Genomic DNA, 23,681 nt, shown 5'->3' with positions numbered 1-23,681 from the left:
GGTTAACAATTTACAGAATATTAACTATCTTCATTCATTCATGTTCATTCTCTTTGTTTCTTTTATGCTAGACCAGCAACAATGCTAGATCATAGCTTTTATATAATTTTATCAGTTATGTCTTCCAGAGAACACAAATTAGGTAAGGGATTTACTTTGGTCTCTTTGATGAAGAGTCGCAGGAATATTTGAGTCTTGTCAGCAACACATTTCTAAAACAGGCTTTTGGATAGTCTGCTTTCAGTGGATAGAAAACAAATAACATTTATGTTGATTTTTAATAACTTCATGTTGTTCTATTTTAACTGATAATAGTACTTAGTATCATATGGTATATGCATATTTTGAGATTAATTTCAAAAGATGATTTGAAGTTTGTAACCTATAGTTCACTGTATACCATAACTATAAAGTTATGGTTATACTTAAGACAATATGTGACTAAATTATAAATGAATGCTGTAGCACTAAAAGACGAGAGGAAAATCACAGTGGTCTGGAATTTTTAAAGAATTACTGATGGAGAGAAGATTTGAACTAGTCTGTAACTGTATTAGTATATAGTACATACAGTTAATTTCAAATACTTAATTTGGATTAATACTGCAATAGCTGCAGCCTTATGGGCAAAAGATTTAAATTAAGCATGTTCTTGAAAGACTGTTAAACTCTTTGATAAGTCTCAGATAAAAAGTGAGGGAAAAAGCATACTTCTTACAAGCTTTCCTTTTAAAAAGTTAGTTTTATTGCTCTCCTAGAGAAGGTGATTTTCTTTTTGATTTTACCCAGATTTATTGCCCAGTTACAGTTTCAAGGAAGTGGTTTCTTATTTCTGTTTTTTACAGTTTAATGAACTTTAAAATGTGCCACATTTCTCTTTATTTCACCTGGATAAAAATAACATATAGAATGAATATTCAGGGGAGGAGAGGTTTTGTTTGTCTTAATGAAAATGTTGTAACCTAGTAAAGAAAGCATATTCTCTTTGAAGTCTTAACTGAATAAAAATAGTAGGTGGTAGTTTGGAGAATTTTAAAGGAAGCGGTCTGGCAGGATCCTACGTTTAGCAACTATTAGCAATCTCCAGTGGATGCCCTTAGAGCACCACAGAGAAACAGAGGTAGCAAAGTTGAGTTTCTAGTTTCCTGTTATCCCAGAGATGTTACTTGTTTACAAGGCAGACCCTTCTCTGGGGCATACATTTGCATCTCTAGAAAAGAAAGGTCTTCAAGTATCTGTATTCAACAAGTGAATGTTTTCAAGTGTTTTGTTGTGGCGGTTATCTTTGTGTTAAAACAGTTTAAAAGAAACTCATAACATGAGGTTGTCCTGAAATTAGAAATAGGTTTTTATTACTTTCTTTATGCACTTAGAAATTAAATTATCTCTAAATCAGTGATTATTTTGACTGTAGGATTCTAAAACTAAGAAAACTTTGCATTGATAATTTTAAAGCACTAAAATGTTGAAAGCTCTGGAATATCAAGATATTTTATACAGAGAATAAATTATTACTGATCTTATACGTGTGTTATTTATGGTTACTTTCCAATATATTTGTACCTAATTACAAAGAATGGATTACTTAATTCATCTATATTAAGTACCTTGACTGTACATTGCAGTCATTTGGATCATTTTTTAAAACTTTTTAAAATGTAGGTTCTGATGTAATAGTAATGGTATGCATACTACATTGGACATTAAAACTTTTTAAACTCCTTAGGTGATTCTGGCATGCAGAGAACAGTGCTAAAAATGTATAAAGTAATGTAGAGTGTAAATTGATGGAGAGGGAGGAAAAGCATAGTTATAGCTCTCAGTAGTAAAAATTTTCCCCATTATACACCCTGTCTCTGAATGTATAAGAAAGGTAAATCAGCATTTTCAGTATTTATGTCTTTCCTATTTACTTAACTACTTGTATGTTTTCATTTCATCCAGACTCAAACGTTTTATTATCTAACTTTGTTCTGAACTAATCAGTTCAGTTCAGTGTCTCAGTCGTGTCCAACTTTTCACGATCTGATGCACTACAGCGTGCCAGGCTTCCCTGTCCATCACCAACTCCTGGAACTTGCTCAAACTCATGTCCATTGAGTCGGTGATGCCATCCAACCATTTCATCCTTTGTCATCCCCTTCTCCTCCTGCCTTCAATCTTTCCCAGCATCAGGGTCTTTTCCAGTGAGTCAGTTCTTTACATCAGGTGGTGAAAGTATTGGAGTTTCAGCTTCAACACCAGCTAATTTTCTTAATTATATTAATATGAACTAATAATTATATAATTGATACTACTTAGGAATACAAATTCAGTATTACTAAAAAGTGGTCATCTCCATCTTCCTGAAGAGTCAGAGTGTTTTCTTGTGATCCGTGTCAAAATATGGGAATAAAGGATGGGGCAAAAAGTTTGGGCTCTGGTAGTCTCATTTAGGGTCTTTGTCTTATGAATGTGGTCAAGAAAACAGTGCAGGTCAGATTTTATTACAATATAACAAAATTCTCAAGCTCTAATCTTAAGTATTTTTTAGTACTTTCAACATGACACAGTTTCATTATAACAGGTGACTAGGATATGGTCTAATAATGATGTTTTAGGTTTTAAATTCATAAGCCTGACCATATGGTTACCCTTAATTTTTCTTCCTGCAGGGCAGGTTGGTTATAAATATTTTCTTGAAGCATAATGACTTAAATATGGTCTGGAAAACAGAAAAATTTTATATAATACATGTATTGTGTTATTTGTAATAAAAATTAGAAATGGCCTAAATATCCCAAACTAGAGAATTAGTTAATTAATTCTAAAAGCAATTGAAAATTATTTCAGTATGTGTGGAATCTGAAAAATACAACGAACTAGTTAATATAATGTAAAAGAAGCAGACTCACAGATACAGAGAACAAAACTAGTGGTTATCAGTGTGGGGAGGGAAGGGGGATGGAGAGCAACATGGGGTAGGCAACTGAGAGGCACAAACTGTCATGTATGAAATAAGCTACAAGAAGATGCTGTGCCATGTAGGGAATATAGTTGTTTTAAAGTAACTATAAATGGAATATAATCTTTAAAAATTGTGAATCACTATAGTACATACTTGTGACTTAGACAATATTGTACATCAGTTATACTTTAATTAGAAACAAAATCATACACACAAAAAAATCACAGGAGGTCAAGATAAAAAAGAGAAAAATAAAATTATTTCAGTACAATAGTTAATAAGGTGGGATTAATGTTTAGGGAAATAAAGTTATTAACAAAGTATGTACACTGTGAAACCAGTTTTTAAAAAATGGTCCATATATCTGGAGAGACTAGACCAAAGATGTCAAAATATGGCTTTCTAAACGGTAGGATTTGGGGTAAATTTTATTTTTATTTCTTGTGCTTTTCTGGTTTTTATTTATTACGATGAACTGAATTAACCTTGAAATAGGAAATAAATATTTAAATAGACTACTTAAGAGTTACTATGATTTTCCCTAAATTTTTAGTGATTCACTGTTTGTTCTCTGAATTGATTTTATATATAATGCTTTCCTCGAGTAATTTAATGTAACCTCGCATACTTTCCTTTTTTTCTGACTTAACTTCTTCCACAACTGGGTTTATTTAAAAAAACGTAAGTTCCATATCTATTCTGTTTTGATAACAGAATTATCCTTTGGAGCAGAACTGTGTTTGGGCCTTTTGGGCTCAACAGAGTGATAGAGATTTAGTTAAGGGCTTTAGAAATATTATTGGAAGTACAGCAGAGTTGAGTAAAAGCATACCCACATGCCATCTTCAGCCAGTCATGCCTGTTTTCACTCACTGGGTTAACCCCTGATGTAAAGGGAGAGAAGGAGAGAAAGAAAATTCAGAGCTCTGAAGCAATGTTTATAAACAGAATAATTGGTGGGGAGAAAAGGGGGTGATTTTTTTCATGGTTAACATATCTTTAATCTCATCAAACGGATTTTTAAAACTCCTATGTTATAAGAACATGAAAAACAACTCACGTTGTTTTTCAATACATTAAAACCTAATGTTTTTCAATACATTCAACCCCAGACCAAAAGTGATACGCACATTCAACCCCAGACCAAAAGTGATACGCACATTCATTACAGGTGGAATTGTAGAATTGTGAAAATAAGAATATTACTCTGCACTAGTAGGAGGATGGTTGAATGAACTGTAGAATGTGTATAGTAAAATTTGGCTTCCTGAAAATTATCTAAGAATAAAAATGATTTGAAAAGTGATAAAGAGGTAATGTTAATGAGAAAAGCAAGTGTAAAAACTATGTTATATATAGTATCCCCACACACATGTTTAAGGTACAGTTGGGGTTCAAAAGGTTGTGCTTCTTCTCATAAACTGAAGTCCAGGCTGCGTTTAAATTGAAGCAATGTATTTGAGTCCAATAAGTCCTGTTACTAAGACCAAAAATGTTGATGCAGGTAACTTTTAAAATACCCTTTGTTTAGAAAATAGTTGCTGAAATAGCCAAATTTTCCCAGGTAAATCTACTTCAAGTGATACATGTTATTTATTTTTTTCCTCCCTCAGTGTCATGACACATAGTCAAAATACTTCTGCATTGCTATTAATATATTTTCATTTCCCAAAAGGCTTCAATGTATTTGACAACAGTTTATCTCATTTTAGTAGCTCCAATAAAAATGCAACCAAACAAATTTAGTAGTGGATACTTAATATCGCCCTTTGACTTAATTTCTCTTTGAATCTTGTTTCTGATTTTAGGCTTCTTGTCTTGGAACAGCTTTTGGACAGTATAAAGCATACAAAGGGGGCTCGTCAACAAGTAGTTCAGTTACATGTTGTTTCTTCAGTTTCTAGTTTCCTGAAGGTAAGTCTATTTTTTAAAAAGATTCCTGCTTACTTTATTTTCTTTTTTCCCCTAATATGTGGCCAACTGAGTAGGTTGAGGGAAGATGTTTTTAAAAGACGGTTCCCCTCCCCCCCATTTTTCTTGATGTTTCAGGATTTGTAATTCCCCTTTTACTTTTTCTCCATATAAAACTTGTTGGTCAGAAGTCAAGCCTATAATACTGTTTTAGAAACATGCTTTAACCTACCAAGCCTAATATTGCAGACCTGGGATTGGCAGATTATGGCCTCTGGACCAAATCTGGCTCATTGTTGCATTTATGACATACTGTTTCTAAGTAAAATAGGCTTCGTTGGTCATTTATTTTATGGAAATCCCTATTAATGTTCTTTGAACACATATGTAGTACAGTGATATTTGATCACCATATTTGCCTGGAGGCTTAAAATTCTAAAGTACTTCATGAGAAAAATTAAATTACATTTGTATGTTCAGTGTGTGTTTCTGGTGTTGTGATTTTTTTTTTTTAAGTAGTAATCACTGAATATGAACATATTTGGTTAACCAGAATATATATTCCAAACTGGATAAGAGAATTTACTACAGTTGTAAGTTTGGATTGTTTTTTACATATTTCAGTATGTGGCTGGCTCTAAGGGACATTTGAGTCCAGAAGAAGTGAGAAGACCTGTCCTTGCGTTGGTGATGGGAGCCTTAGAAAGTCCCGGCCCCCTCTTGCGATGTGCAGCTGCAGAGGCATGGGCTAGATTAGCCCAAGTAGTTGATGATGGAGCTTTTACTGCTGCATTAGCTCAAGTTAGCTTTGACAAGTAAGTGAATGTCTTACTTAATACTCATGAGATACGTGTCAAAACTGTGTATAGCTTTTTGGAACTTAAGAAACTTCTGATTATCACTTTAAAAAACTATTGTTGTTCAGTCACTCAGTCATGTCCGACTCTTTGCGACCCCATGGACTGCAGCACACCAGACTTTCCTGTCCTTCACTATATCCCTGAGCTTGCTCAGACTATTGTCCATAGAGTCGGAGATGCCATCCAACCATCTCGTCCTGTGTCAATCCTTCTCCTCTTGCCTTCAGTCTTTCCCAGGATCTGGGTCTTTTCTAATGATTCAACTCTTCACATCAGGTGGCCAAAGTATTGAAGCTTCAGCTTCAGCATCAGTACTTCCAATGAACATTCAGGGTTGATTTTCTTTAGGACTGACTACTTTGATCTCCTTGCAGTCCAAGAAACTCTGAAGAGTCTTCTCCAACACCACATTTCAAAAGCTCAGCTAGGGTTAGGGTTAAAGTGGAACCCGCCCCCCGCCGCTGCTGCCATGGACTGCTTGTCTTGGAACATAAAACTATGAGTAATATTTTTACTTTGGTTTTTGTTTTTATATAAGAAAGATCACTGCCTGTATGAGTGATGTAATAGGGCACCAGTAGACTCTGGGAGTAAGAAACTTAGGGAGTTTCATCATATAAAATATAGATGAAAGGCAGTAAAACAATCTACTGGAAAGGAAAAAGGCTTCAGATCAGGAAACATAAACTATATGTTCGTTCCTACTAGCTTTGTAACCATGAGCTGGTTGCTTAATCATCTTAATCTGTTTTTCTCTATTTCAAATAGAAGTTTACTAATGAAGCCCTGCCTGCTAAGAATGTTAAGGTGAATGAGAAAAGAAATATGAAAATAGTATGAAAAAAATAAAACAACTGCAAATGCTCATGGTTATATTAGTTATATAGCCGTGGTAGTAATGCAGAAGGCACTTTGACCTTCTAGTCTCCTGAGTATATATGTCTTGATTTGGTTATGAACTCTATATCTCTCGTCAGATTGCTAGCTTGGTTCTAATCCCAACTCTTCCATTTAATAGTTGGTTACTTCATAAGAGCTCTTTGGCCAAAATGACTCAGTCATTTTGATTTCCTCGTTTGTAAAAAGGAACTGATAATAGTATGAATCTCACAATTCCTGAGAGGATTAAAGGACCCAATATAAAGTGTGTAAATTAGAATACAATGGAAACTCCTGATGAATAATAAGTTCTCTTACTTTATTTCATTTTAAATCAAAGTTCTTGAGCTGGAACTCTATATGGAATTAGTATCTCCTCAATGAGAGTTTTTAAAATATGACTTAATGATAAGGTAATAATGCATGTCATATGAATTTAGTATATATTTCTGAAAGACATTGAAATTGTTTATATTTAAATAATTTTTATTAATAATGTGACGACATCTAAAATTTTTAAAATTTATTTATTCTTGTCTGTGCTGGATCTTCGTTGCTGTGTGTGGGCGCTCTCTAGCTGCAGCGAGCGGGGGCTGCTGTCTAGATGTGATGTGCGGTTTTCTCATTGCAGTAGCTTCTCTTGTTGCAGAGCATGGGCTCCAGGGTGTGTGGGCCTCAGTCGTTGCAGCATGTATGTGAAGACATTTTTATTTAAAATATTTTTCAAGATACCTTTCAAGTTATTTCAGAATTTTTTGTATCAGTTACCTGTAAATGTATTTCTGAATTTTGCAGCTCTTTATCTAAAAAATTTCCCTAAGTGACTGTGCATGCATTGGTTTATTTCAGTAATTATCATTTATTCTTGTTTCCATAATCACAGACTGAAGTCAGCAAGGGATGCAGTTACCAGAACAGGACACTCACTGGCTTTGGGATCCCTGCATAGGTACTTAGGAGGAATAAGTTCTCAACATTTGAATTCTTGTGTTGGGATCCTTTATACTTTGTCTCAGGACAGCACCTCACCTGATGTGCAGGTGAGTACCCCATTGATTTGTAGATAATGCATATTATGTTGTATTAACCATTACTAATTTATATAATAATTCTTGCTCCATAATAAAATCAAAACCACTGTTAACCTCAGTGGATTTTTAAAAGTCACATATCACTATCTATGCTTCATACTCAATACCTAAAGTCAAATTCAACATCATTTTCTGAAAATGGATCTGCCTTCTATCTTAAAATAACATCTACTATTTTGTGGAACTTAACAGGTACCAGACATTGTATTACATTTTTCTAAACATATTAATGTATTTAATCTTCACAGTTATCTAGGATGTATATTCCCATTATATAGAAAGAAACCAGGCTCATGGAACCTAAGTTACTTGCTCACACTTACAACCACTAATATATCGTGTAGTCAGGTGAAGAACATAAGTCATGGACTTTAAACTCATGTTCTTTAACCACTTTGCCATATTATTATACATAACTTACTCATTTCTGCCAGGCACCATTCTCCTGAGATCTTATTCACACCCTGAATGACTGTTGTACTTCCTGCTCTTCTGGTCCCCTTAGTATATCTCTGTCCCCCTTGTGTGACCCTAATTACTATAGTAGCCTCCTACCTGGTCACTTTATTTTCAGGTTCTTTACAACTCTGAGACGTCCCTGGTGGCTCAGATGGTAAAGTGTCTGCCTACAATGCGTGGGAGATCTGGGTTTGATCCCTGGGTTGGGAAGATCCCCTGGAGAAGGAAATGGCAACCCACTCCAGTATTCTTACCTAGAAAATCCTTTGGGCGGAGGAGCATGGTAGGCTACAGTCCACGCGGCCACGAAGAGTCTGACACAACTGAGCGACTTCACTTTCACTTACAACTCTACCTAGATATGAAGCCAGAAGTGTTTGCCTGGGAAATTTTCATCTTGCCACTTCCCAACCAAAAAGCCGGGGATACTGCTTATTGCTTCTTCAATTAACTCCTCATTGAAGTCCCATAAACTGACTCAGAAGCTTTCTTGGTTATTAACCGAAAGTACTGATCTCCTAAAATGATCTTCCTGCTTTCCTCCCACACGTCATTCTCATGTCTGTACTCGGGTTCTTCCTATCGCTCTTCTCTCTTTCTATTCCTGTCTTATAATCCACATTTTTTTAGTATTGTAAGACCCAGTTTAACCACCACCTTGTCAAACTTCAGCATCTAACATGGGTGTCATTCTTTGAATCACCATATTACTAATAGTTTTTTTTCACATCATCTGTTACTTGAGTTGATTTATAAGGTATTCCATCCTTTCTTTATTCCTTTAATACAGTATTTTCTGCTTCTATTTATTATATTTCTCCTCTTCCCCTTCAAAAAGTCTGTTCTGAACAGGCTACTTTTCTATTGAGTCTCTTTTGTTGATTATTAGATTTTTCGTTCTGTGGCATCCAGGGTCATCAGTCTGACTCTTCTTGATTGCTGCCATTGCTCACCTAATGGGAACTCATTATTGTACCATTTAAAAATACTGTAAGCTTTTCTTACATATTTGTTGATAAGAGGGTAAAACTTTCTTAGTTGATTTCCTAAAGGGAGAACTTTTCAGATACTTCTTATATAGGAAGTTCAGGCATACATAAAAGTAGAGAACATGGCTGTACTTCAGTTCAGTCGCTCAGTCGTGTCCGACTCTTTGCGACCCCATGAATCGCAGCACGCCAGGCCTCCCTGTCCATCACCATCTCCCGGAGTTCACTCAGACTCACGTCCATCGAGTCGGTGATGCCATCCAACCATTTCATCCTCTGCCGTCCCCGTCTCCTCCTGCCCCCAATCCCTCCCAGCATCAGAGTCTTTTCCAATGAGTCAACTCTTCGCATGAGGTGGCCAAAGTACTGGAGCTTCAGGTTTAGCATCATTCCTTCCAAAGAAATCCCAGGGCTGATCTCCTTCAGAATGGACTGGTTGGATCTCCTTGCAGTCCAAGGGACGCTCAAGAGTCTTCTCCAACACCAGTTCAAAAGCATCAATTCTTCGGTACTCAGCCTTCTTCACAGTCCAGCTCTCACATCCATACATGACTACTCGAAAAACCATAGCCTTGACTAGACGGACCTTAGTCGGCAAAGTAATATCTCTTTTTGAATATGCTATCTAGGTTGGTCATAACTTTCCTTCCAAGGAGTAAACGTCTTTTAATTTCATGGCTGCAATCACCATCTGCAGTGATTTTGGAGCCCCCCAAAATAAAGTCTGACACTGTTTCCACTGTTGCCCCATCTATTTCCCATGAAGTGATGGGACCGGATGCCATGATCTTCGTTTTCTGAATGTTGAGCTTTAAGCCAACTTTTTCACTCTCCACTTTCACTTTCATCAAGAGGCTTTTTAATTCCTCTTCACTTTCTGCCATAAGGATGGTGTCATCTGCATATCTGAGGTTATTGATATTTCTCCCGGATATCTTGATTCCAGCTTGTGTTTTTTCCAGTCCAGCATTTCTCATGATGTACTCTGCATAGAAGTTAAATAAGCAGGGTGACAATATACAGCCTTGACGTACTCCTTTTCCTATTTGGAACCAGTCTGTTGTTCCATGTCCAGTTTGAACTGTTGCTTCCCAACCTGCATACAGATTTCTCAAGAGGCAGGTCAGGTGGTCTGGTATTTCCATCTCTCTCAGAATTCTCCACAGTTTCTTGTGATCCACACAGTCAGAGGCTTTGGCATAGTCAATAAAGCAGAAATAGATGTTTTTCTGGAACTCTCTTGCTTTTTCCATGATCCAGCAGATGTTGGCAATTGGATCTCTGGTTCCTCTGCCTTTTCTAAAACCAGCTTGAAGATCAGGAAGTTCACGGTTCACGTATTGCTGAAGCCTGGCTTGGAGAATTTTGAGCATGACTTTACTAGCATGTGAGATGAGTGCAATTGTGCAGTAGTTTGAGCATTCTTTGGCATTGCCTTTCTTTGGGATTGGAATGAAAACTGACCTTTTCCAATCCTGTGGCCACTGCTGAGTTTTCCAAATTTGCTGGCATATTAAGTGCAGCACTTTCACAGCATCATCTTTCAGGATTTGAAATAGCTCAACTGGAATTCCGAACATGCTGTAAGGAACCTATTAAACCCACCATCCAACTTCACTGATTATCAGTCATTATTAGTTTTGCCTGCTTTTATACTTTATGTCAATGGAACCATACAGTATATACTTTTTTATGTTTGGCTTTCTTCAACAACATTGTGTTCCAAGAGATCTGTATTATTTCATTTAGTTGAGACATTGTTGAATGTTCTAAAAATTTGAATTTTCATTCTCTGTACAGATTAAGCAATAAACAATTTTCAACACACTAGATTTAGTTCAAGCCGTTAGCTAAAGAACGAAACACAATTCTGGAATTCTCAGTTCTGAGATATATTCATATGTGTGTGTGCTAGCTAAGTCGCTTCAGTTGTGTCCAATTCTCTGAGACGCTGTGGACTGCAGCCCTGCAGGTTCCTCTGTACATGGGACTCTCCAGACAAGAATATTGAAGTGGGTTGCCATGCCCTCCTCCAGGGGATCTGCCTGACCCAGGGATGGAACCCTCATCCCTTACGTCTCCTGCATTGGCAGTCAGATTCTTTACCACTAGCGCCATCTGAGAAACCCCTGTACCCATGTGTGTCATTCTCAACTGGACGTTTGTCTCTCAGTTGCGTTTTACTGGTATTTAATTTTTTTTCTTCAACTCCTGAAGTTCCTTGTTTCTCTCTCCAAGTTAGTAATAACACACAGTTGACTGTGATACTACTTTATCACTCATTTCAGCAAAAGAACAGTTCGTAGTGGTTTGTGTTTCTTAATGCTGCTATAACATTTTTAACTGTTTTTCTCTGTCTTCACAGACCTGGGCACTGCATTCTCTCTCATTGATAATTGATTCTGCCGGCCCACTCTATTATATACATGCAGAACCAACCCTTTCTCTTATTATGATGTTGCTGTTAAATGTGCCTCCTACTCATGCTGAAGTTCACCAAAGTCTAGGTCGCTGTTTGAATGCTCTTATTACTACATTGGGTCCAGAGCTACAAGGTATGCATAGCTGCTTTTGTGATATTTTACATAAAAATATATGCATAAAAATGAAAACAGTTCCTCTCATTGACTCAAACACTTCTCAATAAAGTGAAGTTTAGCAGAATGTTCTTTTCAAAGATATGGGCAGAATATTGAGAATAATCTTGGAAAGACTGACTTCTTAGTGATGACATAATAGGGGGAAAAAAATAGAAATTTAAGCTTCACCAACCATTAGTTAGTCGGATGACTTAGAAAAATTCTCATGTCTCTAAGCTTTAGTTTCCTCTTCTATCAAATAAGAGAAGAGTCGCAAAACCCTTATAATTGGCACATAGTAAATGCTCAGTATATTTTGTTAAAATAAATGCCAATCAGATTACTCTTACCTTGAAAAGATGAGGACCATATTTAGAAAGATAATGTCTTAAAAATACTTTCCTTAAGGTAAATGACAAACATAAAATGAAATAGTTTAAAAACCTCATCTCTTATAAGATGAATGACTAAGCCCCAAAACTCAGTTATTCTGATCTATTCAAATGCAAAATACATGATTTTAATATATAAAAGCAGCCCTCAACTAATACAAGCAGGGGTATTATTAGCAATTTCTCACTCTACTTTTCATGAAAATTTGATGTAAACTGCGGTTCTTCTTTGCCTAATTATTTGTGTTGTCATAAACCTTTCAGACTAAAAATAACTAACATTATCTAAAAACTTATAACCTGGATTATCCCTCCTTCTGTAGAAGAAATTTACTTCCCAGAACCTCGTTTAAGATTAGAGGAAAAAAAAGAAATTTTAAGCCCAGTAATATATGTTTCACGGGTAGTGATTTTATAGGCCAATTAAAAGCTTTCTGCTTTCATCTTAGGTAACAGCACTTCTGTTTCTACCCTAAGAAGTTCCTGTCTGTTGGGTTGTGCAGTGATGCAAGATAACCCAGACTGCCTTGTCCAAGCTCAGGCCATCTCTTGCCTTCAGCAGCTTCATATGTTTGCTCCACGACATGTCAACTTGTCTAGCCTGGTCAGCTGTCTCTGTGTGAGTATAAAATTGCATATTTCGTTAGTTTCTTTTATTGGAAATGTAAATTTATTTCTGTTAATCTCTAGACCATATACAATACTTATTTTCCCTCAATTTTAGTCTTTTTTGGAGATGGTGTGGGGTAACTTCATATAGTCATATCTTAAACTGCTCATATATTTATTCGCTTTTCCTTCCATTAATGTTAAACTTAGTATTTGGAATATTGATTCATTAATACTGAGTGCTAACATTCCAGGTACTGTGTAAACGCTGTAGGACATGGAAATATTTATGTGGTAATAGCAATTTTTTTCCTACTTCTTCTTTTTCCTCTTTTCCAAACTTACATATAAAGTTATTTTCATCCCAGATGAAATATTTTTCCCAAATATTCTAGCAGTGTATGCTTCAACATCTGGTTTCTAACAGTGTGTCTAATGAACATAGAAAGGTGAAGGTGATCAATAAAATGTTCTGATCAGGTGGTTCATGATCATCAGTGGTTTTAAGATTTACTGTGAGCATCACCAGTTTCTATCTGGACTTGCCTGAAAAAGGAATTACAGTTATAATTGGAGTTAAAACTTCAGACCATTGATTTTCAACTTTTTCTGCCCTTGTGATGTTTACAGCACCCTCCACTTAGTAACATGATAATTGAGAATCATCACTGTAGACAAGACCGTTCATTTTCAAACTTGAGACAAAATACGCAGCGTTTTAAACCTTGAAAGAACCTCAAACATTATTAAAACCAACGTTCTCAATAAAAATATAAAGAGCAAAAAGTGAAATATTTTGCCCAAGGTATCTAAGTATTCTAGCTTTGAGCCTAGAACCAGCTTTCTAAACTCCTTTTCCAGTCCTCATTTTGTTATTTCATGTTGACTTGGTAGTTATGGATAGCTCTTGACTCTGCCCCCTCCTAGCCCTGTCCCATAACCTCCCCCAGCCTCATGTATCCTGTCTGTAAAACACAAGGATTACACAAGACGCTACCTATAAAGGCATGGGTCCTCGACACTTAATAACCACTTAGTAAATTGCAGTTGTTTTTATTTTCTTAACATACAACTTAGATATAGAATTTTATTTATCTTCATGTTGATTTTCATAGTCATAATTATCTAAGACTCTTAAGGAGAGAAGATGACTGACTTTCCTAATAGAAACTTTGGTTTCTGTCTGTATTAAACATATATTAGAGAATATAGCACCTCCTGGAAAAGAAATTTACCTTTATCATTCAGCAGCTTTTCCTAGTAATATTGTTCTTTATATTCAAAGAACCATTGCCAGTACTAATTATTGAAAGATAACCCACTCTTCAGCAAGTTGACCTAACTTTCTGCTCTCCATTTAAATATATCAATACTACCATTTTTTTCTTCTTGAATCATCGTAGAAAATTTCCATTAATAACCATTTAAAATTTCAACTAATACATGAATTCATTCATTAAGTATAGTTTATTCAGAAATAAAGAACACAACTACTCATTCCTAATGAATTAATTCTGATTTTTATTTTCCCAGACTGAGAAGGTTATATACAAAAAACAATAGAGACTGTTCTCAGATTTTTTTCTTTTAGGTACATTTAGAGCCATTGAGAAAATCAGAAGTAACAATTACAAATCTTATTCATGTTACTCATAATACTTAAGGCTATAAAATCATTTTTTTAATACAGAAATTAAATTCAAATATTGCTGTCACTATAGTGTGTTAAAACTTAAATTTGTTTGAAACTTAAAATTTTGGTTAGTAAAGCTTTTATCCTAAATTTATTATATTTTAAAGTATGTCCTGTAATAAGAAAATTGCTTCTGCTTTCCAGCTTTATGTTCAGGTTTTCTTTTCTTCATAGAAATTAATTGTTTAGCATGATGTGTTTTCATATTAACTGAAACTCTCTGAATATTCAGAATACATTTAATCATTAGGAAAGAATCTTGCTATAAAGGATTTTCTTCTAACTGCATGCTATTTAACTTCCATTCTGAACTTGGTCTTAGCTACACTTGCAATTCTGACTACTCACAGTTTTAAAACTTGGCTTCCAAGAGTAAGAAAATCTGTAACTTGTGATGAGGTAAATGATTAACTGTGTCTCTTATGGGACACCTGTTCATGTGAAGGTAATCCAGATCACTCCTTTCACACTCATGTCTACTTGATCTGGGTTTATTGCTAAGGCTTGATGAAAGATTCCAAAGGAAAACCTAATTACACAAATGTGCATTTTGAAATTACTGTATTTTTGTATATCTTTATATCTTGAGTTGACTGTTTTTAAAATCTTAGCTCAACTCATGTTTTAAGTTGGAAAATGAAGTATTTATGGCATATTTTTAAAGCTGAAGCTAAGCCAATTTGAATGATAGCTCTATCAACATGTGTATTTTAATGCTTAGCTGACTGTTGTCAGAGTCATCCTGGTGTGTATCTTTTGGTTTTTGTCATGACCAGTCTGTCATTTGTTTTTGTGCAGGAGATCTTGTTGGATAATTCTGTGTTGGTAGGTCCCTGACCCTCGATTCCTAACTTTATTTGAGGTTTGCCGTGCTATTTCTTTGTGTTCCCCCCCCACCCCCGCCCTTTTGGTTGTAGATGTTCTTGTTTTCCTCTGCATCTCTCTGTTTAAGCTAACCATTAATGCAAAGTCCAGTGCGTGTAGCATGATACATGGTGTTTATTTAATACCAATGTAAACAAATCCTCCCTAACCTTCTCCAGCTGGTGCACTCACTCTTTGCATTTAATTTTGCATCATTTTGATTTAATATATTCATTTCAGAAAGGAATTGAACATATAGTTTGATTTTAATTTCTGTATTTTGCTTGCTTGATTGTTTGCCTTAACCCACCCTGTTCTTCTTCCCAATATAAATGCTGGAGAATGACATGGAGATATTAAGCGTCCCATTTTGTTTTGTGTGACAGTCTTTAATATTTTTTCTACTGAACAAGTAGAGTACTTTTGAGCATGCTTTTTCTAAAAGATTGTATGACCAGCCTGAATAAATGCTGCACATGCCTTGTATTATATGCTTGTATATGCTCCAGTTAATATAGCTAGTAGATTCATTAACTTTTCTTTAAAATTGTCTTTAGAGTGCTTCTTTGCTATTGTTGTTAAATACAGCCTTAATCTTGGGCATGAATAAACTTAATCTTTATACATTTAAAGTTCTCTGTTAGCCTGTGTACCAGTTTCTAACAGCAGAGTTCTTAAACATGACTAGAATGACATAACCTTGAGACTTTGTGAATGACATGCCTGTCTTTCCACTGTCCATGACATGTACTTGAGGGTATAATAGAACATTTATAAAGCAGACCTCATCCATGTATTTCACTGATAATATATTTACAGACTTTGTCTTTTAGCTCATGATAAAATTAGGGGTTTAGCCCTCTTTGCATAGGTCATGTGCCAGAACCCCCTGCCACTGCCTTCTCTTTTCTCAGAAGTCTGCCTCTGCTCTTTTTGGCAAACGCACCTGCCTCAGTCATGCCTTTCCCACATAAGCCAGATCTAAAGGCCTTGTAAGAATTATGCCATTATTTCTCAAATGCTGCTTGGAAAATCACTACTGAAGACATTTATTGTCATAAGCCACACCAAACTGGTCTTTGTTTTCATAGTTGGAATGAAATAAATTTTAAAATCTTTTGGCTTTATTCTACTTATGAAATCACCTTTGACTTGTTTTAATTACTCATTTAAGGTATATCACCATTTGTATTACCATTTACCCTCGGTAGATGCAGCTTATTGAGATTTATGTTGTTTATTCTCAGTGAAAAGAATATGTATTGAGTCTGTCATTCGAGCAGAAATATTCTCTATCATGAAGAGATTTAGATATCTGTGTACATATATGCATATCCACATATAAGTAGATATACAAGTATAAAATTTGCTATCTGTAATGTCTCTAGAGAGCACTTTTGGTGAATGTGTTTTCTGAGTTAAGACTCTTTCTGCCTTTATTTGAAAATGCATTTACTTACTCTCTATGGCATCTGCATAAACTATTGATAGAGGCTGCATTAATAATAGCTAACGTTTAATTGAGCATACTTACTATTTGCCAGGTACTGTGCTAAGCACCTTTGCATGTTTCTTTGTGTTGACTCTAAGGCAGCCCTGTGAGACAGGGGTAGTGTAATTTTCATATAACAAAGGAGGAAACTGAGGCACAGAGAATTTAAATAATTTGCCCGTGGTCACATAGCTAGCAAGTCATGGATATAGGACTCGAACTGAGACAGTCTGACTCTAGAGCCTCAGTTTTAATCACTGTGCTTCCGTGCTCATACAGATTTATATAAACTTATACTTGGAGATTCATAAAACATAATATATATAGTTCCATGAACACGGAATAGTATATAGTTCCACATAAAACATAACAGTATATGGTTCCAAGCTGCAAGTAAATTCTTTTTCAGTGGTATCCCTTTGTCTCTCACAACTGTTTTACTCATATACATTTTATGTCTTCTGACATCGTCAAGAGACTTTTGCTTGGGTTTGTTTATAAATATTGCATAATAAGTACATGTATTACTCCTTAAGCTATTTCTAAGTTATTTAGTAAAAAATACGTGCTAAGATAGTTGAAGAAATCTCTGTATATCTAATAAATCAGGAGGGGTCCAGTGAGTAATCTGTTAAACTCTTTGAATGTCACCAAGAATTTCGGTTCCTTTACTTCCCAAATGGTATTTTTCAGGTGAATCTCTGTAGTCCCTATTTGTTACTGAGACGAGCGGTACTGGCTTGTTTACGTCAGCTTGTTCAGAGAGAAGCAGCTGAAGTTTCAGAGCACGCTGTTATGCTTGCTAAGAACAGCAGAGAAGAACTGACTCTGGGTAATTCTCTTTATCAATATTATCTCCAGCTCAGATGATTATTTTAATCCTAAAGCTTCTCTATAAACATGAGTTTTTAAAGGGAAATTTAAAAGTTAGTATATAATACCTTAAACGTGCTACAAGTGGCGGTTGCTAAACAGTTGTCATTCCAACCAGTGATTTTACTGGTTTAAAGCAGTGGTTTTCAAACAGGCTCCCAACAGCAGCAACATCCAGCTCACCTGGGAATTTGTTAGAAATGCAAATTCTTGGGCCCCATCCCAAGTCTAAGCTAGAAATGGGGGAGTAGAGCCCAGTGATCTGTTACTTATTCTCCAATAATGGTAATATGTACTGACGTTTGAGAGCTATTGGTTTTGAACGAGTTTTTTTTACAGTGGATTGAAATTGCATTTAGGCCTGAAGTCATTTATCATATGTGCCTTTCTTCCCCTCAAATATAATTGAGTAAAATTTCTTATAGATGAATCTGCTTCAAATTAAAGGATTTCTTTGCCCCTTCTATGTTTTAGAGCTGAATTAAAAGATTTCTTAGCCAGGAAGGTTTTAAGTGTATCTCTTCATTTTAAAATCATATAACTAACACAAACATGTACATAAATTCAGACTACAAAAATAGAAATGATAATGTCTTACACTTTTAAAATATATAGTTTCCAAAGTGCTCAATAAAGGACAGAAATGGTATGGACCTAACAGAAGCAGAAGACATTAAGAAGAGGTGGCAAGAATACACAGAACTATACAAAAAAGATCTTCATGACCCAGGTAATCACAATGGTGTGATCACTCACTTAGAGCCAGGAATCCTGAAATGTGAAATCAAGTGGGCCTTAGGAAGTAGCACTACGAACAAAGCTAGTGGAGGTGATGGAATTCCAGTTGAGCTATTTTGAATCCTAAAAGATGATGCTGTGAAAGTGCTGCACTCAGTATGCCAGCAAATTTGGAAAACTCAGCAGTGGCCACAGGACTGGAAAAGGTCAGTTTTCATTCCAGTCCCAAAGAAAGGCAATGCCAAAGAATGCTCAAACTACCGCACAATTCCTCTCATCTCACACGCTAGTATAGTAAAGTCATGCTGAAAATTCTCCAAGCCAGGCTTCAGCAATACATGAACTGTGAACTTCCAGATGTTCAAGCTGGTTTTAGAAAAGGCAGAGGAACCAGAGATTAAATTACCAACTTCTGCTGGATCATGGAAAAAGCAAGAGAGTTCGAAAAAAACATCTTTATTGACTATGTCAAAGCCTTTGACTGTGTGGATCACAATAAACTGTGGAAAATTCTGAAAGAGATGGGAATACCAGACCACCTGACATGCCTCTTGAGAAATCTGTATGCAGGTCAGGAAGCAACAGTTAGAACTGAACATGCAACAACAGACTTGTTCCAAATAGGAAGAGGAGTACGTCAAGGTTGTATATTGTCACCCTGCTTATTGAACTTCTGTACAGAGTACATCATGAGAAATGCTGGGCTGGAAGCAGCACAGGCTGGAATCAAGATTGCTGGGAGAAATATCAAGAACCTCGGATAGGCAGATGACACCACCCTTATGGCAGAAAGTGAAGAAGAACTAAGAGCCTCTTGATGAAAGTGAAAGAGCAAAGTGAAAAAGTTGGCTTAAAGCTCAACATTCAGAAAACGAAGATCATGGCATCCGGTCCCATCACTTCATGGGAAATAGATGGGGAAACAGGTCAGACTTTATTTTGGGGGGCTCCAAAATCACTGCAGATGATGATTGCAGCCATGAAATTAAAAGATGCTTAGCCCTTGGAAGAAAGTTATGACCAACCTAGACAGCATATTCAAAAGCAGAGACATTACTTTGTCAAAAGAGGTCCATCTAGTCAAGGCTATGGTTTTTCCAGTAGTCATGTATAGATATGAGAGTTGGACTATAAAGAAAGCTGAGCGCCAAAGAATTGATGCTTTTGAACTGTGGTGTTGGAGAAGACTCTTGAGAGTCCCTTGGACTGCAAGGAGATCCAACTAGTCCATCCTAAAGATCAGTCCTGGGTGTTTGTTGAAAGGACTGATGCTGAAGCTGAAACTCCAATCCTTTGGCCACCTGATGCAGAGAGCTGACTAATTTGAAAAGACCCTGATGTTGGGAAAGATTGAAGATGGGAGGAGAAGGGGACAACAGAGGATGAGATGGTTAGATGGCATCACCGACTCAATGAACATGAGTTTTGGTAAACTTTGGGAGTTGGTGATGGACAGGGAGGCCTGGTGTGCTGCGGTTCATGGGGTCACAAAGAGTCAGACACGACCGAGCGACTGAACTGAACTGAATTGGAAGTGCTATCACATTTATAGAAAGTCTCACACTTTACAGAGCTTTCCAATATCTAAAGCTCTCAGATCCATAATGTGTTTTACTATTATTCTGTGCTCTTTAACTTAGTTTTATTATTATATTAAAACCTTGGCTCTGACTTACTGTATCAGCATTGCTGAACTTGTATGTTACTGCTAAGTCGCTTCAATTGTGTCTGACTCTGTGCGACCCCATAGACGAAAGCCCACCAGGCTCCCCCGTCCCTGGGACTCTCCAGGCAAGAATACTGGAGTGGGTTGCCATTTCCTTCTCTAGTGCATAAAAGTGAAAGTGAAGTCGCTCAGTCGTGTCCGACTCTTAGCGACCCCATGGACTGCAGCCTACCAGGCTCCCCTGCCCATGGGATTTTCCAGGCAAGAGTACTGGAGTGGGGCTGAACTTGTATGCTAGTCATCAAATAGGTTGAAGAACTTGTTTGCAGATTATTCTGTGGTCACTTAACCAGAGAAATTGTAATCTTCTAACCATGTATGGGGTTCTCCCCACAGTGACCTTTAACTTATATTAACTGCTGAAACTATATTTGTTGCTTTAGGATTTATTATGTTAATATGCTGGTTCATAATTATTGAATAAGTTATGTGGGTAAGATAGTAAAGGATTCATTATATAATTCCTTATTAAAATTTTTATAATTTTTCAAACCATGGAGAAGTAGGAAGAAATACGCAAGTAAACACATAGACTCACCTACTTAGTATCTTTGTAACACTGACTTTGTGTATCTCTCAGTATATATACACACATAAACCTCTTGCCAAACCATCTGAGAGCAGGTTGCAGACATCATGACTCTTTACCCCTAAATACTTATCTGCATCTTTCAAGAAGGACATGCTCCTACTTGATTACACATTATTTCCAAACCTAGTAAAATCAACATTTATTATTTTCATAGAATATGTAGTCCTCACATAAATTTCCTGTATATTAAAAAAAATGTCCTTTATAAATTCCTTTCCCCCCTCACCCCCACAACGCCACCCCCAAATTTAGGATCCAGTCATGACTCATATGTTACATTGAGCTGTTCTAACTTTTAGACCCATAATCAGAAACATTCCTGCCACCTCCTTTTGATCTTTAAAAGATAACTCTTCTTTTAAATAGCTTAATAATAGCATAATCTTTAGAAACTAAATGCTCTCATAATTGCCAAATGAGTTAAATCCTCATAAGAAAATGTACTTGTTCTTTTTATGTTTCCAGAGTTAGAGGAAATAGATACTAGATCAAGGCTTATATTTCTTTTTTGAGATGATGTATCACTTTGCAGTGAGAATATTGTGTAGTAATTTATATTAATTCAATAGTATTCTTAGATCCACTGTAGCTTAGTTGTAGTAATTAAATACTCTTCTCCATTTAATAGTTGTTTTCTGAGTTTTACTCTCATGTTAATAAATTTAAAGCCTTTATACCAGAATAAGTAATGCTTAATTATGATTACTTATTTGAATTTAAAGAGAAGATAAAGTAATCATTCCAGAAACACTGTATAAATTTTTAGAAGTATTGCATGCTAATTGGATTAAAATGTTTACCTGATAAGGAAAACATATTAGTAAACTCAAAGATTTATCTTTTAATGACATTGTATAAAAAATAACTTTGCAGTGTTGTGAATAATAATCAAACTTTAGTTGTGAACTGAAACAGACCTCAGTAGACTGAGGGTGCCATATGTGGACCAGTTCTTTAGAATGTATTTGCATGGAATATTTTGAATAACCACTGAATGTGTGTGCTTCTCATATGGCAGTTTTGTTTTCTGTATTACTTAGATCATCGATTTTCTTCTTGTCAGATGCTAACATCAGAGAAGTGGGCCTTGAAGGGGCCTTACTGACCTTACTTGACAAAGAGACAGATCAGAAATTATGCCATGATATCAAAGAGACTTTAAATCATATGCTCACATCTATGGCAGTGGATAAACTCTCCTTTTGGTTAAAGCTTTGTAAAGATGTACTCGCTGCATCAGCTGGTAAGTACTGGTGATTACCAGCCAACATAATAAAACTGAAAGTAAAAGCATTATATAAAATTGTCTGCTAGTGCTAATTTATTAATTTGGATATTTGGGGTAAAACTGTTGCTTTTCTTTAAATGAAGATTCTAATGCTAGTGTTTAAGTCCAGTACTTAAAGCTTACTTTTTTTTTTCTCTTATAATTGTGTTAGAGTCTTTAAAATTTGTATCTTTGGACTAAGAGAGACAGTGAGAAAGAAAGAAGATAGAAACCATTTCTATTCCAAATACTATACATATTATGTATCATTTACTCTTTTAACCATCTTAGGAGTAGGCAGTTTATTCCATTTTATATAAGGGGAAACAAGGCTTGCAAAGGATAAGTAATTTTCCCAAAGACACACGCATATTCAAGCCTTAGCCTGCATGACTTTAACATCTAACTTTTCATTATATTTCAGTAGCTCTCAACTCAGTTACTTAAGCCTTATAACTTAATGTAGCTCTGGTCTCAAAGGAAGAAAGGTACTATAAAATTTCTGGCTTTTTTGTTTTTAGTGTTCTTCTCTGTCCGCCTTTATTCTTGTTGGTACTCCTGTCTTTCAGTTACTTACACTTGCTCTTTCCACCATTATATTGTACATGTTTTCCTTTCTTGATGTTTTCTTCTGTCCCCACTACTTAAGAAGTTAAAAGGACTTCTTTAAAAGAACTACAAGTGCATAGATAGGTAACCTATCTTCTTTAAAATTTTATAGTCACTCTGTAAACTTAATACTCAATTTACTTCACTGTTTATTCTTTTTATCCTTTGTAGTTTACCTCTGTCCCTTCTTATTAGAAAAACATACATTTCAGTCTCCATTGATATTCTAAAACAGGGGTTTGCCTTAACTGTGTAACATCTTTGCTGTTATATCACACTCAAAAGATGTTGACATAAAAAAGAAAAACAAGTTAGTGTATGTTACAACTTGCATTTTAAGTTGAGTTAAATAGTTAATAAGTTAGCAATTAGTATAATATTAAGGGAAAATAATTCCTTACTTACTGGCTCTGGTCATCTGGATAATTTGCGATTGTAAAGATACCAGTGAGTCTATCCTGAGGAAAGTATTTTTTGGACTTTTTTGTGGGTTCAGGAACCTTCTTAAATTCATTCAGGGGCCCAGTGTTAACATATCTAGTTCTGTCCACCATACTCCCTACCAGAGAATGCTGTGCTTCCTTGAGTATATCCATCTACATGTAGTGGACTGATAATTATTCTAGTATCATGTTCAAGTTTTCACTTTAAATAATTTAATGGCTTCGTCATTTTTTAAGAATAGTTTTTTTAGCGTTTCTCGAGGTAACCCCTGTTATCAGTAGTCATTAGACATGATTATGTTACATTGTTAAAAGATGTATGATTGATGAACAGTAATTATGATCTTTACTTAAGGCCATTTGTGTCCCTTTATAAGTGTATCTTCCAATTGAAACTATGTGTATTCTCCCTTGATAAAAGATTTTGCAACTGTAACGTGTGTGGATACAATGCAAGAAGAGGAAGGAGATAAAGGGGATGACGCTTCAGTTCTGACCAGCAGAAATGATGGCAGACCTCACCCTTTCACCAATCCCCGATGGGCCACCAGAGTCTTCGCTGCTGAATGTGTCTGCAGGATAATCAACCAGTGTGAGAATGCACACAGCGCACATTTTGATGTTGCTTTAGCACAGGAAATGAAAAAGAAGGACTCGAGAAGTAAGCG

The 23,681-nt window shown here is 35.8% G+C and overlaps 1 protein-coding gene across 4 annotated transcripts in view; it reads left to right on the top strand.

The window, feature by feature from the left end:
• HEATR5A (HEAT repeat containing 5A) overlaps window positions 1-23,681 on the top strand; it is a 96,753-nt gene that overhangs the window by 47,725 nt on the left and 25,347 nt on the right. For all 4 annotated transcript variants that reach the window (XM_018065896.1, XM_018065898.1, XM_018065897.1 and 1 more), the window contains 8 exons: window positions 4,756-4,861; window positions 5,483-5,673; window positions 7,481-7,637; window positions 11,502-11,691; window positions 12,557-12,726; window positions 17,459-17,597; window positions 21,758-21,937; window positions 23,435-23,674. In XM_018065896.1, coding sequence (XP_017921385.1) covers window positions 4,756-4,861; window positions 5,483-5,673; window positions 7,481-7,637; window positions 11,502-11,691; window positions 12,557-12,726; window positions 17,459-17,597; window positions 21,758-21,937; window positions 23,435-23,674 — 1,373 coding nt within the window. The remainder of the gene's footprint in view (window positions 1-4,755; window positions 4,862-5,482; window positions 5,674-7,480; window positions 7,638-11,501; window positions 11,692-12,556; window positions 12,727-17,458; window positions 17,598-21,757; window positions 21,938-23,434; window positions 23,675-23,681) is intronic.

The sequence above is a fragment of the Capra hircus genome, chromosome 21, assembly GCF_001704415.2.
Source record: "Capra hircus breed San Clemente chromosome 21, ASM170441v1, whole genome shotgun sequence".
In the NCBI taxonomy this organism is placed as follows: Eukaryota; Metazoa; Chordata; class Mammalia; order Artiodactyla; family Bovidae; genus Capra; species Capra hircus.
This window is presented reverse-complemented; position numbering and strand designations above follow the sequence as displayed.